Source organism: Vombatus ursinus, unplaced genomic scaffold (genome assembly GCF_900497805.2).
Source record: "Vombatus ursinus unplaced genomic scaffold, bare-nosed wombat genome assembly UNPS02005286.1, whole genome shotgun sequence".
Lineage (NCBI taxonomy): Eukaryota > Metazoa > Chordata > Mammalia > Diprotodontia > Vombatidae > Vombatus > Vombatus ursinus.
The window spans coordinates 16,616,432-16,630,732 of NW_020945064.1; the positions used below are offsets into that span (position 1 = coordinate 16,616,432).

Consider the following 14,301-nt stretch of genomic DNA (forward strand, 5'->3'; position numbering starts at 1 on the left):
GGGGGCAGGGGAAAAAGAGAAGGAGGGAGAGAGACAGACAGACAGAGAGAGAGAGAAAATGGAGAGAGGAGAGAAAAACCCTTGTAACAAATAATTGTAGCCTAGCAAAATGAATCCACACAGTGACCACTTTCAAGAAGAGTACATTGATTAAACACTATGCAGGCTGAATAATAATTCATATTTTTATTTTTAATGCTTACCAAAAAGACCATTTCTCACAATAACTCTCTAAGGGGGCAAGCGTAAGTAGTGTTGTTCTCATGTTACAGGTGAAGCAACTGAGGTTTAGATTAACATCTATAAGGCTAGTCTGGGAGTTGGGATTTGAACTCGGGTGTCCGAGTTTCCTTACTAATTCTTTTTGCCGTAAGTACTGTATTTTTGGTGGAAAAAGTTCTAGATTGGGAGACAGGAAACGGGGTCTGGCTCTCCGTACTAGCTCTGGGACATCAATTTCCTCCTATTTAAAATCATAGAGTTGAACTTAATGAATTTCCAAGGTCCTTGTCTATCGCCAGCCTTCATCTATTACCCTTGTTTCTACTGGATCCCAGGTGCCTGCCCACATTGCACCAGATTTCTCCCCACCAGTACAACCTTACCTGGCAGTGAGTGTCCCAAGCGAAGGGGAAGGTCATGCTCCTTCCCTGTCCCTTTCATTCCCCTTCCTCTGGAAACAGTGGTTGGGTTTTTCAGTAAGGTTTTGCTAGAATCCAAAGGAAAGAAGGGACTACCTAAACCAGACCAGATCATTACTAGTAGCAGTACAGAGAAAGAGACTAGTTTGGCCTAAAATGAATAAATGAATGAATGATCCAAATAAAGGTCATGATAGATAGATAGACAGACAGAAAGATGAAGATTCCCATTAAAGGTAGATTGGTAGTCACCTTCTTCCCTTGGGTCCGCACCCAATGCCTGTCTTCCCAGGTCCTCAAGCAGACCTTGGAAGAAAGTCACAGAAACTGGGGGTCTCACTGAGTCTTGGCCACAGTTGGTGGAGTCGGAGGCGAGAGTGTGTGCATTGGGGAGAAGGGGGAGTTATGGCCTCTTATGCAAGCATGTCCTTGGCATTGTGTGCTTTTGGGTCAATACCAGAGGCGATTAGATCATGTTATGGCCCCAGCACTTGCCAGTTTTCTTATTTATAAATCAGTTCTAGAAAATAAAAGTACAAGGAAGAAGCCCTAAATCAGCCCAAACGTGTTACTGAATCTCTGCCTCACCATTCCAAGCAGTTTGGAAATCCGAGAGAGTCATGAAGAGGATGCCTGGAGAAGGCTCTTGATTTCCCTAAAGCAAATCCTGGGGCAGGGGGGCTAACTCCTGGAACCCTGGGGAGTGGGGGGGACCCTCTGTCCTCTCCTACCCCGAGCTGGATTCTCGCCTGAGCTCCAGCTGCACTGTCCAGTCCCTTCCTCGGTCTCCTTCCATCTCTCCTCTCCCCCAGGCCTCCCTCACAAGGAGCCTGGCCCCAAGGAGAGGGGCCTTAGCTTGCCAGATTCTTCCCTACCCTGCCTGTCTCTCCATTTTCAGCTGCGTTCTTCCAAGACTGCATCTCTGAGCAGGACCTTGACGAGATGAACATCGAGATCATCCGTAACACTCTGTACAAGGTACCCCCCCAGAACTTGTCTGTGGGTTGGGTGGGAGGGTAAGGAGGATGCCCAGCCAGCCTTCCCACCTCAGCAGGGCCTTCTCAGCCTCCCCAGGGGTCTGGCCAGCGGCTGGCGGAGCGGAATGTGGGGGGAGGGTGATTTATGCAGCACGTTGGAGCCCGGGCTGAGCCAGGTGCTGCTCCCAGGGGCTCAGTGCAGCGTGAAGACCTGGCTGAGAACAGGTTCTCCATCCCCGGGGCACCCTCGGTGGGGCCAGATAAGATCAGCTCGAGCACTGCCATGTGCTGTGGCCTGTCGGAGCTGGCTCAGGACCGCTCCCCACCCTCCTTATGCCCGCCCTCTTGCCCGGGAGTGGGCACCCAGGCCCAGGCAGGGAGGGTCACAGAGCTTCATGAGGGACAAGACAAGGACAAGTGCCGTAGAAATGGGAACACACCCTGGATTTGGAGCCTAAGGAGGAGCATTCCATCCTCTCTCTGCCCTAACTTCCCTCAGCGAGTTACTCTATCTTCTGGAAGTCACCTTTCCCTCAAAGTCAAGGCAGGGCCTCGGACTGATGTGATCTCTGAGGAGAGGGGGCAGGACAAGCGGGACAATCCCTCCCCAGGCTTGACTGCTGACGTCGGTGGGAAGGTTGAGGTGTACTGGGGCATGCGTGCTTCAGCCAGCCCCTGTCACTGGGGCCCTTTCAGGTGGTCTCAGCTGGGCCAAGGAGGGAGAGTGCATGGTTCCTGTGAGCTGTGCTCCTTGTCCAGGGAAGGAGCTGGCCTGATTGATGACCAGGTCCTCATGGGCAGGAAGGGGACAAAGGAATTCCAAGGGGATTGCTGCTGATATCCTTGGCTTCCCATCGGCCTCAGTTTGAGGGGCGCACTTAGAAAGTATCCAGCAGGGGCCTAAGCTTTGCAGCCTACGGCCTTTCTGCTCTGCCCTTGTTCTCCAGAAGTTCAGGACCCCATGTCTTGGAATGGAAAGAGTCACTCACTTGAAATCAGAAAATCTGGGTTCAAACTGTGAACTGCTTGGCAAGTCACTTAACTTTCTGAGCCTCATTTTCTTCATCCGTAAAAACAGGATGAAATGATGCCTAAGGTCTCTTTCAGCTCTGACATCCTATGATACTGTATATGATTCTGAGTACCCAGGGAGGGCAGGAAAGGAGGTGGTGAGTGGAGGGAAGTTACTGTTCTCTTCAGAAAACCAGCTTGCCTCCCAGCTTCTCTTGTTTGTTTCATGGTATAGGTTTGGGGTGTTTAGGTGAGCAGGCAAAGATAAACTAAGGAGTTGTTGAGTATCTCAAGCTCAAGATTTAGCCCCAGACCCAATAGGCCAGCCTCTGATACTGGGGGAGACTAGCCAGCCGGAAAGCATTCCAAGAAGGTAGTCCTCAGCAGAGCGCCTACCCTTATCTGACAGATCCCACAAAGGAGGCCAGTCTCGTAGTCCTGGTGGCACTTTGTTTGAGAAAGAGCCCAGCAGTCAGGGTAAAGGATGCTGCTACCTAGTTTTCCTGGGGCCCCCTGGAGCAAATGTGGCCCCTAGGATGGGGCTGGAGGGGCCTGAAGGTTTCCAGCTGGAAGAGTCCATGTGGGACAATAGAAACCTCACTGGATACAGAGTCCAAGGGTGTAGGTTTGGATCCTGATTGTGGTCTTGGGCAAATCACTCAATTACCACAACTTCTATTTGTACAAGACAGCTGGCAAAATGAATAGAGCACAGCCTTGGACTCCAGAAGGCTCCTGACGCAATACGAGCACTGTGGCTGTGAGCAGGGCACTTGACCCTCTAAGTGACAGATGAGTTCCTGATCGTGTCTGTGGGAAAAGTCACCACAATAAGAGTCCCCAAAGTGATGGGCTCATGAGTGGAGGTACCTCGGAGCACTTTCCTTATAACATCCCTGGGAGGCAGTGAAGTGTTAGCCGAGGTCATGCAAAGATGAAATGTTGAGGCAGGATTACATTCCAGGAGTCTTGATTCTAAGGTTGACCCTCTCTGTAACATCATTTTCCTTCTTGGGGCCTTGGTTTTCCCCTTCTGTAAGCAGACAGGAAGAGATTGGACTAAATGATCCATAATATTCTTTTAACATCCTCCCATTGAGTGGCAAGAATTCAGATCTCACACACTTGACTTTAACACGTATCTGAAACTGCTTTGATCTTTGAGGACACAAGAGCCAGAAGCCAGGCCTTAGGTGTCTGAGACTGAGAGGCCAGGTCCGGGAACCAGGTCTCCTTGCTCTGACTGTTAGCCAGGCACCTCCATCCCCCCCAAAACAGGGAGAAGTGGGGCTGAGAGACAGAACAGTAATGGCTAGCTGTTGGGATGGGGGAATGACCCCATAGACCGACCTCAGGCACCAGGGGAGCCATCTGCTGATTTTATTAAAGTGAACATCTCTTCCTCCTCAGTCTCCACTGCCAGCTGGACACTTCTCACCTTCTGCAAACCCCATCCCACCCTGAGTGTTTGGGTCCAGTTGCTGTGGCCTCCTTCTTTCTCTTCTTGCCTTCCTCACCCATTCTTCTCCCTAACCCACAGCTCTCAGAAGGCAGCAGGACCCCAGCTGGGTAAACCATAGGGCCTGTGTAATTCATGCACCTGTGGGTGTGATGGTAGGCAAGGGGACCCCTGCAGCAGCCTTCCCAAGCCCTTCTTGCAAACACAGGGAATTGAGAGGGAAACCTTCCCTGATAGGAGCCCTTAGCCTTCATGGGGATGGATGGCCAGCCAATTTCCCAAGGGCTTCTTCCTAGTGGGCACCTTTCCCTCTCCTTCCTTGATTCTGCTTGTTAGAGCTCAGAAATGTCTCAGAGAACATCCAGCACAGTGACTTCATTTTTCAGACCCAGAGAGGGAAATCACATGTTCAAATCAAATAACAAAGTTAGTGGTGGAGCCGGAACTTGAACCCAGGTCTCCTGACTCTGAGTCTGTTTCCATGGCTCCAGTACTTTTCCTTAAAATCAGCTGGGCCTGATGGTGACCCCTCCTCTGCCTCCCCCACTTCCCGACCAGTGCTTCAGTCCTGGCCTGAGTTAACTCCATGAAGGCCTAGATCAGTGTCCCTAAGGAGAGCTGAGCTAATGGGATGTCCATGCATCCTTACTCTTGCCATACCCAATCTTGCCCCATCCCACCCAACCAGGCTCTGGCTGGCCCAGCTGCAACATCTCTGCCCCTGGATTGGGCTAGAACTATGAGCATACTCTCTCCCTTCACCACCCCAATCTATACCCTGATGTCCTTACCAAGACCGGCTCAAACTGGAGTCATCAGCTTGTTCTACCCTGAGGGGGTGGGGAGAAAGAAAGCACTGACCCAAGCCCTCTCTGGCCTAGAGGATTGATTGTAAACATAAAGACCCTGCAGGGTTGATGCCAGGGATGCCTGCCTGCTTGGCTCCACCATCCCAGTGACCACAGATGGGGAGATTAGCTAAACCCTCCTGCCCTATAATGAATGGGAATTGCAGGCAGCTGACATGGGCTTTGAGCAGCCAGCTGGGCCCATCAGAATTCCAAGGAATTTAGGAGGGAGAAGCCTTGGTCATTCTGTGACTTTTATTCCCATCAGCAGACCAGGCGTCCCAGAGACAATACAGACTTTTCTGTTGCTTCACCCTGAGGTCTTCCTTCCTTAGATTCTGGGATTTGGGTTATTGTATAAGGAACCCCACCTGTCTCCCCTACTCCAGAACAGCTTCTTGGGCAAACAGCTGAGTTAGAGGTAGCAGAGTATGGGGCCTTGGACCAGGCTGGCAATTTCACCTGAACAAATAAGAAACAAGAAAATCCAGCCCTGAACTAAGTCACCAATAAGACTGAGAGGCTATGGTTAGGCCCCTGACACATCTGGACACCCTCAGGTTTGGGAAGGCTCCCCAGGTGCGGACAGGTAGGAGAAGTCATCTCCCCAAGACTTCCCCAGCCAAGTGGTATGTGCCAGGCCTGCAGTGGGCACACCTCCTGGGGGAGGCTTCTAAGGCACTGTCTAATGAGACTAGTAGCATCTGTACTGGAGAGGAGAAAGGATTTGTGAATCTGTGTTTGATCCAGGAGATAGACCATGAAGGATGTGCTAAAGTCCTAGGTGATTTGCAAAAAGGGTGATCTGAGAGGCCTGGCCTTTCAGCTGAGCCAAACAGACCCTGTCATGGCAAAGCTGCCAGGTTTTGAGTGTGTAGTACCTACCTCCATCAGACTTCCAGTTCATCTTGAATGTGAAAGGTTCATACGAGGACACTAATTAGGCAATATCATTTTGTATAAAAAGAGCTGCGTCTGAAGCCAGAATCCCAGGTCTACAACATTCAACTTGGACTACCTTGGGAAAGTCATTTCCTTCCTGGGCCTCAGTTTCTTTTTCTTCCAAATGAAGCAGCTGACCTAGATTACCTCTAAGGTCCTTCCCAGCTTTAAATCCTATGAGACTTTGACTCTTTGTTCTCTCCTCTTCACTCCCCATTGCCCACTAGCCCCATATTCTCTGCTGGCAGAATCGATTTTGCAAAATGGCATGATGGTCCTATTTGAGACTGTTCCCCAACTAGGAGAAGGTCTTTGCTGCTCTGCCTCGGCACCTCCATCAGCAGCTTACCTGGCTATGATAGGGTCTGTCTGAGAGATACAGTTGTTTTCTAGGGTTCAGAAGCTATCCAGAGAAGAGTCTCCTTGCTTTTCTGACGTGTCCTCTATACCACCAACAACAACAACCCCTGACCCCATGACCAGTTTGTACCTGATAACTAATCCCTTGTGTTCCCTCCATGTCCCAGGGCAGGCTGGCAGCATTCATGGTGTGTGTACGCTGTTGGCCTAAATCACAGGTCACAAGGCAGAAAGGAAGCATGAATTTGAAGCTGGTATCCCACCTGTAGAGCTCTGTTCCTCACCATGACTTCAAGGAGCAACCATCTTAGAGTAGCCAACTTAACTAGCTTTTGGAGGTCTTCAGATGGAGCCTGGGGTTGCTGCTCACTTGTCAGGAATGTTGTAGAAGGGATTCCTCTTCAGACACAGTTTGGACTAGACCCCCAAAGACTCTTCCAGCTCAAAGATTCTGGAATTTCTAGCCCCAGATTCATGCTGTGCATCTCCTTGTCTTCCCTGGGAAGAAGCAACCATTGACTTTAGTCATCCCATAATAGTGCCAGATCATTGATGAATGTGCCATCAGGTGCACTTTTGGTGGGAGAGTGTATACCTGGCTACAGGTTGTCATCAGAGCTTGTGAGGTATAGACACAGCATAAGAACTTAGGTTCTTGTGTAGGACACAGACCCAGCCTGAATCAGTATGTCTGCTGTTTCTTCTCAGCACTGACCTGGCCTGAAGGGGCTCGAAGCCAGGTAGCCTAGATTCTTTGCAGAAGTTTGGGGTTTTATGTAATAAATCTAAATTAATATTGAATAGTGATTCTACCAGATCCTTCTAAAAATCTGGAGTTCACTGTCTCCTTACCGCAGGAGTCAGTGGCAAGGGGGACTGCCAGCCCTAAGTAAGGCTATGCTTTACAGTACTTGGTTGTTACCTTACCTCCTCCCCACACCTCTTCACCACTCATCCATCGCTCTTCCCTGTGTGGTTGGCAATCCAATTTGTCCAGTGAGAAGTGGTTTGTTCCTGCTGGCGGCCCCAACATATCCAGCCCATGTGATGTGCTTCTGACATCCACCCTGGCAATAATGATCCTTCAGCAAAGATGGAGCTGACAATTTGGCCTGTGATGTATGAGATGGGGCTGAGGTGGGAGAGAGTTTCTTACCTTCTGGCAGATCAAGGAAAAGAAATGGCCTTTTGGGCTAGTAACAGTGGCAGAGACTTAGGAGAGGTCATGTCACTGCTTGGGGGGCCAGTCACACCAGGCTTCTGCTCTGGAGGCCTTCTGGCAAGGGAGGGACCAGTCTTCGAGGCTGCTTAGGGAAACTGGACAGTGTCACGGCAGAAGGGAAAATAGCAATGAGTTCTTAAGGACTTGGGTTTGACCATGGACAAGTTATTTCACCTTTCTGGGCCTCTGTTTCCTAATCTTCTAAGACAGAAGGGGATGGACTTGATCACTGCCCTAGTCTAGGGGCAACATGGTGGGATGGAAAGAGGCAAGAGACTTGGCTTCCATCCCAGCTTTGAAATTTACTAGGTATGTGACCAGAGACAAGTGACTTCACCCTTGAGATTGTGAACAGATGAGGCTAGGGGTTAGCTTTCCCTGCCTCTGATTCCATAAACCCAGGTATTCCTGTAGTTTGGAGCTGATGGGTTTTCAGGAATTTAGAATTATATCGCCCCCAGTGTAGTCAAATTGTGGGCAAATGAAACAGTGCAGGAGATCCTAGGTCACCTTTTCTTTAAGGTGCGTACCTGGGCCAGAGGTTCAGCTGCTATATTCTGCCCCTCCCCCTTAAGCTGAGCTCCACCTGGGAGGCCCTTCAAGCCCCTTAGGAAGAAATAGCCCCCTTCTCTTACTGTGTGTGTCTCTAGATTCTACACTGCCACAAAAGTCCTGCTCTTTCCTCATAGTCTGAAGATGATTCAGGGGTCTTGAAGGCTGGCAGCGTAACGTAAGCTCAGGTAGATTTTATCATGACACAAAAGTTTTGAGGACAATCCCAGCAACAGATTTTGCTGTCCTGGGATGAAATTAGCTAAGTAAGGGTAAGCTCATCATCAGTCAGCTAGCCACTAAGGAAAGAATTATTTTGCTATAATATCCCATGAAACAAAAAAAGAATTTAAAATAGCCCTTAATGCTTTCTGTAGTAATAATCTGAAAAAGAACTGGAAACAGCTCTCTACTTAGGCCTTTACTAAGAGGCCATCATTTGGAGTTGGCTAAACAAATTGTGGCACAGGAATATCATGGAATATTACTGTGCTGTAAGAAACAACAAATATTTTACAGAGAAGCAAGGAAAGACTTTCCATGAACTGTTGCAAAAGGAAGTAAGCAGAACCAAGAAAACATACACAATGACTACAGCAATGGAAATAGATGAAACAGCCACCGCAAAACAAATATGAACATTGCAAAATTCCAGAAAAGAAGCTTGACTACAAAAAAGAGAGATAAGAAGACCCCTCCTCCCCATACTCCTTTGATTGGGGTAGAGGGTGGTCCACAAGTGTACAGCATTGCATATATTGCTAGATTTTTCAATGTATTTATCAGTTTTACTGATTCTTCTCTCTTCTTTTTCTTTTAAAAAAACCTCTTTGTTATTAGGGATAACTCTTTGGGAGGGAAGGGAAAGAGGAATATAGGGGAAATTTTACTCAGTGCAAATGAAACATATCAATAAAAACATTTTTTAATTAATACCAAATTAGAAGAATAAAAATAATATATGGTATGCAATTGAGGCAACTCTAACCTGATTTATTTAAACACATAATCTAAGAAACTTACGAGCAGTCCTCCAGTGTAGTGGACTGTAGTGGAGGATTTATAGATAAAACATAGACAAAAGTTTCAAAGACCAGAAAGTTTAATTTAGTTTGTCTGCATCTTTGAAGAGAGTACCCACAAGGAAATCACAGAATGATCTAAGTATTGGAAGTCTAAGTGATCGTATTGCTGTAGTTAAAAGGTCAGAAACCTGTAAGGAGTTTCCTTTAGCGGTAGTGGGGGAAGTGAATGGGAAAACCAGTCTGCCTGAGGATGAAGAAAGACTTGCCTGTAGAGAAAACAGTTGATGTAGGAAGTGAGTGGAAAAGGCTAAGAAAGGGCGTCTGTTTTGGCCTGGAGGAGGAACTTAGACTGACATGGTCAGGAAAGGATACCTCCTTGGCTGCTTTTAGGGCAGGACATCAAGTGGCCCAGCATTAGGACTAGGCCCAGATCTAAGGTGGTACCAGTAATGGGCATAAGTGAGCAAGCATGTGTTAAGGCATTAAGATTAAGGGGGACTGGGGAAAGGCTTCATGCAGTAAGGGAGACTTTCATTGAAACTCCAAGGAAGCCAGGGAAACTAGGAGACAGAGATGAGAAAGGAAATAGTTCCAGGCAAGAGACAGCCAGCGAAAATGCCCAGAGTCAGGAGAGAGCATCTCATACAAAAACCAGCAAGGAGGCCAGTGTTGGCAATGTCAGAGAACGAGGGAGAGGGCAGAACTAAGGTATAAGGAGCTTGAGGAGATGGAAAGGGGTTGGCTTATGAAGGGCTCTGAACAGAGGATTTTACATTTGATCCTGGAAGAAATAGAATTGATTAAAAGGAATGACTTGGGTAGATCTTTGTTTTAGGAAGATCCATTTGACAGCTAAGTGGAGGACGGACTGGAGTGCGGAGAGACTCGAGGCAGGGAGGCTGTTGCAATAATGAGGGCCTGCACCAGAGTGGTGGCATACAGAGTCAGAGGAGAGAAAGTGGGGAGATTGAAGGGGGATGTTTGGAGAGTTGGTGCCTGACTGGGTGTGTGAGGAGAGAGAGAAAGGAGTCCAGGATGACACCCAGGCTGCAAGCCTGGCCTTGGCAACAGGTGAGACAGGAGGACTCAAAGATGCCAGCCTGGGTGGCTAGGAGGACGGTAATACCCTCAACAGTAACTCGGGACAAAAGATAATGAACTCAGTCTGGGATGTGTTTGAGACATCCAGTTCAAACTGTCTAATAGGGGGCAGCTAGGTGGCGCAGTGAATAGAGCACTGGCCTTGGAGTCAGGAGGTCCTGAGTTCAAATCCAGCCTCAGACACATAGCACTCACTAGCTGTGTGACCCTGGGCAAGTCACTTAACCCAGATTGCCTCAATAAAAAGAAAACAAACTGCCTAATAGGCAGGTAAAGATGTGAGACCGGAGGTCAGGACAGAGGCTAGGGAACCTAGCCAAGAAGACCTTGGTTCATAGATACATACTACCTGTGTACAGTAACTTAGCTCCTGACTTCCTCGGTTTCCTTTTACAAAGAGCATTGTCTGTATAGAGATATCTGAATCCATGGGAGTGGATGGGATTGCCGAGGGAAATGGTACAGCAGGAAAGGAGAAGAGGGGCCAACATGGAACCCTGGGCTAACACTCCTGGGTAGCTGGCATGACCTGGACAAAGAGCTGGCAAGAGAGGGCTACTCACAAGGTGCCCCAGGGCCTGGGCACTGCCATAGTCAGCTGCTTTCAGGCCAGTGCGGCCATGGAGCATTCCCCTGACCATGAGGCAGATGGGCGGCCTGCTCCAGCCATGCTCAGTCTGGGCTACATCTGTCTGCAGGGCTCATCTTCACCAAGACAAGGCCATTCCTGGTGACTCCAGGTCCTTCAAGTCAGCCACTGCAGCCTCCATTTACCAGTTGTCATTATGGGAGCGGCCCTGCAGAGGCCCCTTTCCCTGCCTTTCCTAGGGTCTCCAAAGAATAGCTTCACCTGGGCGAGAAAGTCCCGTGGTCCCTCTATGCCCTCTTTCCCTCTGGCTTTGGAGGAAGCTAGGCAGCAAATAGCCAGGGTGGAGAGTGGAGAAGAGAAGCTGGGGTGTAACTCTGAGTGGTATAGTGCAGCCTCAGTTTCCTCATTTGTAAAATGGAAAAAGTATCTCCTAACAAGATGGTTGCCCTCTGTGGTGTGACGTCCCCATCAACTGACATCACTGTTCAGCACTGTAGCACCTCAGGGTAGGTTGGATTCGATGACTGTTAAAGTTCCTTCAGACTGGTCCCGTAACGTCTCCGGGCCTCTGTTTTCTCATTTCTAGAAGCCCTGAGTAGGATTAGGTGATCTCTAAAGCTCTCCCTAACTCAGGGGGAGAGGGCAGCATTGCAGGAGGAGGAGGTGGTAAGAGAGCACCAGAGAGTAAGACCAAAGCACAGACTGGACCGGAAGCAGAGAGCCTCAGATGGCACAGATGCTTTCTAGGATTTTCCTGCGTCCTCACACTCCCACACACTGTCATTCTGACACTGCGGGCCAGCTCTTTTCTCTGCGGTAATTTCCTCTATCCACCTTCACAAGCTCATGTTGTGACTGAACTCTGGACCAGGAATAAGACCAAGGCTCTGTGGGAGTTGAGTATACAGTGCCCAACTGACCCCTTCCCCGCCCAGGCAAGGCCTGGAGGTGTACCTGCAGCATGCTCAGTCCTGTGCCAAGTCTGGCTGTATGAGAGCCCACGGATGAGTCCTGAGGTTTTGGAGATGGAAGGGACCCCTAAAGATTATGTAGTCCACCCCACCCCACCCCATCCCCCTCATTTTGCAGTTGGAAAAACAGGCCCAGAACAGATGACACCCAAGGTCACACAGGTTGTGGGTGGCAGAGCCATGATTGAGGGGGGAGGGGAGACTTGTCAGAGTATTCTGCCCCTTCAACAGAGCAGGCAGCCCAGAAAGGCCGCTGAGAGGGGAAGGATGGGTCTGAGGAGGAAGGTTGTTACCCAGATGCCCTGAGCATAAGCCGAAAGGGCCAAGCCCCATTGCCCCCAGGCCCTCCCCATATGTGGGACTGGCCAGTGGGAATGGGAAGACCAGGGAAGGAACAGAATGATCGGCTAACCTGTCCCCCAATGTTCTCTTTCCAGGCCTACCTAGAGTCTTTCTACAAGTTCTGCGCCTTGCTAGGGGGCACCACCGCAGATGCCATGTGTCCTATCCTGGAGGTAAGTGCCTCCCAGTCTCCCACAGCTGCCTCAGTTTGTACAAGCTCCCATTCCATGGCCAACAGGAAGCCTCCTTTCACCACCTGAGCCCTCCTTTCACTGCCCCTCTTTCCCTCCAACTCCACCCCTGAGGGAACCGTCCCACAGGGAAGGGTAGCAAGGGAGCCTGAGACTAGATAGACTGAAGCAGTCTTGTCTGGTGCTCACCAGTTTACTGTTCCACTCTCACCCCCAACGTATGTTTGTCCGTGCCAGTTTGAGGCCGACCGCAGAGCGTTCATCATTACAATCAACTCATTTGGAACTGAGCTGTCCAAGGAGGACCGAGCCAAGCTGTTCCCACATTGTGGGAAGCTCTACCCCGAGGGCCTGGCCCAGCTGGCCCGGGCTGATGACTACGAGCAGGTCAAGACTGTGGCTGACTACTACCCGGTGAGTGGGGACAGGGGAGCAGCAGCTCCCGCCAGTGCCAGGGACCCCACCTCCTCCCCTCCTCCACCCGAAGGAAAACAGTGAGATCTCTTATTTCATCACCTTTCCTGTCTTCATGTGCCACTGGGCCCCCATCACTCAAGTGCCAAGAGCCATCCCCAAGGCCTCCTCAAACCTTCACTGGCACGATCTGCCTCACCTTCCTCTTTCCTGTCTTGTAACCAGTGTCGTACCCCCCACCCCTGTCACCCTCACACATTCCCCTCCCCAGGACCACTCCCATTGTAATTTCCAGCCTAAGCATCCCCTGTCGCCCCGTTACTTCCTTGTAGGAATACAAACTGCTCTTTGAAGGGGCCGGCAGTAATCCTGGCGATAAGACCTTGGAGGACCGATTCTTTGAGCACGAGGTAAAAGGGGGTTTTCTTGGCCCAGTGGGAAGGTGCCAGCCCGGGGCTGGGAGTCTCTGTCGTCCTTGTCCTCGGCCTCTATGAGCCACCGTTGGGGGCGCCTGCCGTGGCCAGGGCGCCTGAGCTAACACACCCACTTCTGCTCTGGCAGGTGAAACTGAACAAGCTGGCTTTCCTCAACCAGTTCCACTTTGGCGTCTTCTATGCCTTTGTCAAACTCAAGGAGCAGGAGTGCCGTAACATTGTGTGGATTGCAGAGTGCATCGCCCAGCGCCACCGGGCCAAGATCGACAACTACATCCCCATCTTCTAGCTCCTTCTTCCAATCCCCCAATTACTATCCTTTGGCCACGATTCCATGAAGCCCCTTGGGGAAGGACAGTGGGGCTCCATGTGTATATGGCTCCTCATGAGCCCTTGGTACTGGGCATGCGTGTATTTGTAATGCGGTCACTGTTCTGGCCTGTTCCATATGCACTTAATGCTGATGAAGCAGGGCTCCCCCTTCTTTCCCCCCTCCCCACACTGGACTTTGTCCTCTGGAGCTATGTCAGGGCTAGAGTGGTAGGGGTCTAAGATCCTGGTATCAAAGCTGAGCCCCCACCCCCCACAAGTAGCCTCTGTAACCTCTGTGTTGTTAAACCCCTGTCCTAAGAGAGATGGATACAGGGGTACCCCTGTCCTGATGTTTACAGCTGTTCAAGGCATCTGAGAAGCATGTAGTCACTTTGGTACCCTCTCTTCCCCCCTGCTCCTGGAAAGCCAGCTTGATTGTCCCCTAGGTTCCCCACCTCCTGCCAGCCCCTTTCCTCTCAGCTGCCCCAGGGACCTATGCCTAGTGGAAGTGATATGTAGGTGTTAGAGGCAGGGGAGTACCCTGCATACTCACCCTCTCCCCAACATACACACATACATATATGCACACATCCACAGACCTTCCCCCACCAGCACGAGCCAGGGCTCTGGCTCTGGAAACTAAGGAGCCTTTCCTCTCCCTACTGCCCTCAGCCAGGAGGCTTTGGTACAGAAGTCAGGGGCTGTGTGGGCCCTCTACCAAATGGGGTATCTCTCTTCTCTCAAACTCACCCTGAGTTTTTGTGTTTCTCCTCACAATAAAGCTGCCTGTTCTGTGAGCCCGGCGTCTTGTTCCTTTCCTGTGGCACTGGGGCTGTTCCGCACTCTAAGGTTATGCTGCTAAACCAGCCCTGCCTGAGGCATGTGAGCATGTGCGCCCTCAGCCCAATGA

General features: G+C 50.3%; 1 protein-coding gene across 1 annotated transcript in view; it reads left to right on the plus strand.

Annotated features, from left to right (window-relative positions):
* ATP6V0D1 (ATPase H+ transporting V0 subunit d1) overlaps nt 1-14,188 on the plus strand; it is a 101,157-nt gene extending 86,969 nt beyond the window's left edge. The window contains exons 4-8 of the mRNA XM_027847014.1: nt 1,540-1,619; nt 12,136-12,213; nt 12,469-12,645; nt 12,978-13,055; nt 13,207-14,188. Coding sequence (XP_027702815.1) covers nt 1,540-1,619; nt 12,136-12,213; nt 12,469-12,645; nt 12,978-13,055; nt 13,207-13,368 — 575 coding nt within the window. The 3' untranslated portion in view covers nt 13,369-14,188. The remainder of the gene's footprint in view (nt 1-1,539; nt 1,620-12,135; nt 12,214-12,468; nt 12,646-12,977; nt 13,056-13,206) is intronic.
* Nucleotides 14,189-14,301: the final 113 nt, after the last annotated feature.